Source organism: Raphanus sativus, chromosome 5 (assembly GCF_000801105.2).
Source record: "Raphanus sativus cultivar WK10039 chromosome 5, ASM80110v3, whole genome shotgun sequence".
NCBI lineage: Eukaryota > Viridiplantae > Streptophyta > Magnoliopsida > Brassicales > Brassicaceae > Raphanus > Raphanus sativus.
The window spans coordinates 33,859,132-33,863,019 of record NC_079515.1 but is presented as its reverse complement, the minus strand read 5'-3'; the positions used below and the strand labels follow the sequence as shown (position 1 = coordinate 33,863,019).

The following is a 3,888-nucleotide window of genomic DNA, read 5'->3' as shown; positions in this document are numbered from 1 at the left end:
GTTTTCTCAGGGGACTACTAGTATCTTGTCTTTGGTTATCAAAAAGAGAAACAAAAACTATATAAGAATATAATTTTATCATGCACTGTTACAAGTATCTACCGTAATTTATTATAGTTAGTTTTAACGTTTGCTCGCTCGTTATTTTTAGTCAATTATAAATAATAGAATAACATGAATATATATTGACATTCCACGAATATATATAAGATCGATCCAATTCAGAATATACTTTTTGTAATTATTCCATGCAGAGCTGTATTTCAAGAATACTCAGAGGCGATGAATACTCTTTCGCTAAATATCATAGAGTTTCTTGGAATGAGTCTTGGGATCGAAAGACGCTATATGAGAGAATTTTACCAAGATAACGATTCGATACTCAGGTTGAATTACTATCCGCCATGCAAGCAGCCAAATCTTACATTAGGGACAGGGCCCCACACCGATCCGACTTCTATAACCATACTTTATCAAGACCACGTCGGTGGTCTTCAGGTTTTCGTGGAGAACCAGTGGAGATCCATCGCTCCCAAGCCTCGATCATTCGTGGTTAACATCGGCGATACCTTCATGGTAAATTAACATTTTCTTTACGTAAGGGACACATAGATTTTGACATTTTATATGTGCATCCAAAACTCATATTTAAGCTTGACTGATCCATACAAAATTTCATGATGACGAGAATGATTGTTTTTGTACCATGAGACTCATGACAAAAGCTGTATATGTTATAGATGTGGGTCGCTATAATAGGGGAGTGGAACCATCACATATGCACGATACATATATTAGATACTCTCTCCGTTTTTAAAAGATATATGTTTTAAATTTTTCAAATTTATTAAAAAACATAAAATTGTAGTTACCAAATATATTGTTTTTCTTAATTAACTATTCCTCATAATTTTTAACCAATAAAATTTTAATAAAAACAATTATATTTTTTAAAATATACAATTTGTCATTAATCAATATATTGGAAACACAAAATTATATCCTTTTGAAACAAAAGTTTTTTCCAAAACGCAGATCTTTTAGAAACAGAAGGAGTATTACATAGAAAATGTATCCATAATATCAGTGCCGTCCCGTTTATTTGTGTGGCCCAAAGCATTTGAAAAACTGTGGCCCCTATAAAATAAAAATGTTCCTATTCAAAGCTTTGTTAATGGTGTAATATTGAATTTTTTCTGTCATCACAGAAAAATGTTAAGTTATTTAAAATTTTGGTTACACAATTAAAATAAAATGATTTCTTTTTTTCATAAAAACGTAAAAACAAGAAAAAAAACATCAATGTGATGATTTGAACTGAGGTTGAGGGAAAAAATATATTTTCAACCGACCAATACTTTAATTGGTACGGAAATGATCAAATTGGTTTGTTAAAATATGTGGTCTAAAGCCAGTGAAAGGATGGGCCTGCATGGTATACTATAAGAATCCTCCTAGTACAATATATGGACTAATCGAGTTATTACAAATTTGTTTTGTGTTGGAAATAGCATTAAGTAGAAATTTTCCAGGTATTATACATATGGAATCTCAGTTTCAAGAAAAAAAAATTATACATATGAAATATGTTTTCTTGAGACCTATCATGCAAGCAGAAACTTCATAAGAATACTGAAAGTATGTATCTTCTTTTATAGGCGTTGACGAATGGAATATACAAAAGTTGCTTGCACCGGGCAGTAGTGAATAGCGAAAGGGAAAGGAGGTCATTAGCATTTTTCTTATGTCCACAAATGGCCAAAGTGGTAAAACCACCGACGGAGCTACTAGAAGTGTCCGGCCAAAGGCGGTATCCCAATTTTACATGGTCCATGTTTCTTGAGTTCACGCAGAAGCATTATAGATCCGACAAGAACACTCTTCAAAAATTTTCAGACTGGCTTAGGAGCAGAGAAGTTATCGACAACAACTTGACGGACAGAGTTAGTAAGAGAGAGTGAGAGAAATTAAAAAACAAATTGAAGGGTTTGATTACGTTTCCATTATGTTTTAGTGGAAATTTCAGTTAATGTTTTCCGAGCTTCGCAATGTTTAATCAATAAAGAATATTCTCTAGTTTCTAAAAGATCCATGTTATAGAATTTTCTCACTTTTTAATAGAACATATTAAAATTTAGCTATAAATACATAGTTTTCTGTAATTTCTTATATTTTTAAACCAATAAAACTTCACAAAATATAATTAATATTTCTGAACTTCACAATTTTTTTGACAAATATTATATTGAAAATATGAAAAAAGTATCTTTTTGAAACAAAAAATTCTCTAGAACATGGATCTTTTAGAAACGGAGAGAGTAGTAAACAACAGCCAACCGCCTTTGATCCGCACTCTTGTGCGGATATTTTATTTTTATAATTTTAACTAAAAGATTCTGAATTCCTATAGAATAATTATGGTTAGATTGGGTTTTTGCTAATTTTGTTGGATTGGTTGAATCTAATGTATTAATTATTTTTTCAAAAACATATTGTTAGGTGATAAACAGTGGTATATGATTATATTCTCCAAAATTACAATAAAAATACAAACAAATCTTGGTGGTTGATTGAAAATATCTAAAACTAACAAATTGTTGATACAATTACATTAATTATTAAGATTTGTTATACCAATGCTTTTCGTTTGTTTGTTATAGGAATATTATTAGTATGGTATTTAAATTCAGAAAATATAGGATATTTAAACAAATACCTGATAAAATAGAAAGGATATTTGTTAGAACACTAATTTTTATATAAATGGCCATACAATGACTTCTAAACAGTAAATAAAAAATAGGACCATAAATTAATAGATTAGATCTCAACTTTATACTAGCATTCTAGATTTTCCAAAAATAACAACTATAACACAACACTCTGATTTTATTAATATTATAACTTTTTCGCTCAAGACATGATATAATTTGTAATGCATCTTTTTCCTGTAAAAAGAGCCGATCTTAAAATATATATATGTATATATGTATTTGTATTTAAGGGTCAAAACAAGAGAACACATTACATAAAACAAAAGAATGGCCCATCGAAATAATTTTCTTGGTGGCTTCACATGAAATATGTATTTACTGATGATTCAGCTATACATTAAAACTCGATAGTCGACACCTCAATTGCTTTTTGTTTGCTTCCCCTTTGTGTCGATTAACACAATTCTTCTAGAACTCACATATATTAAGAGTGAATCACGTCTTTGTGACTTGAAAAGTTATAGTTTAATCATCCAAAACAGTATTTTTCATTTCTAAGAACCAAATCACCACAAGATGTCCAATGATTTCAACTCTTTTCTCCAGTGATTGTGCGTGAAGGAAGAAAAAAAACATTGAACCGAAAAATATGTTTCGTATTTTTGTCTCTAAATCTATGTTAGATTCGGCACAGAGTAGGGGCCTGGGGTTGTACAAGGTGAAGAGACAATGTGTTTTCCTTTTGTTATCTTCTTGTATTGTTTTCTCATGTAGCCGGTGTTATTTAATTACAGTTTCATGAATAAAGTATTTAAATGATATTAAACCTCTAAAATATGAAAAAGAATTAAACAAATACAGTAAAAAGTCTATAAACTAATACTTGAAAAATTAATAAACACTATAAACTAATAAAAAAAATTTGGTCCACAATTAGACTGATTCAAAATATGACACAACTCGATAAGATTATTATATAATATTTTTTAAAAAATATATTTTTAAATATATGATCCTATTAAAATTATAAATTAAAAACTTCTATGTATAAACATTTTATAAATGTATAAACAAACCAATGTATTGTTCATTTTATATTTACAATTGAATTATTTTTACATTTTCTTAAAATTAAAAATATTTGATGAGATTTAGCAAAATTATGCACAAAACC

General features: G+C 29.0%; 1 protein-coding gene across 1 annotated transcript in view; it reads left to right on the top strand.

The window, feature by feature from the left end:
- LOC108859491 (gibberellin 20 oxidase 3-like) overlaps window positions 1–2,135 on the top strand; it is a gene marked incomplete at its 5' end in the record, with an annotated part of 4,122 nt that extends 1,987 nt beyond the window's left edge. Inside the window, 2 exons of the mRNA XM_018633395.2 lie at window positions 255–576; window positions 1,659–2,135. Of these exons, the coding sequence (XP_018488897.2) occupies window positions 255–576; window positions 1,659–1,961 (625 nt within the window). The remainder of the gene's footprint in view (window positions 1–254; window positions 577–1,658) is intronic.
- Between the last annotated feature and the right edge of the window lie 1,753 nt (window positions 2,136–3,888).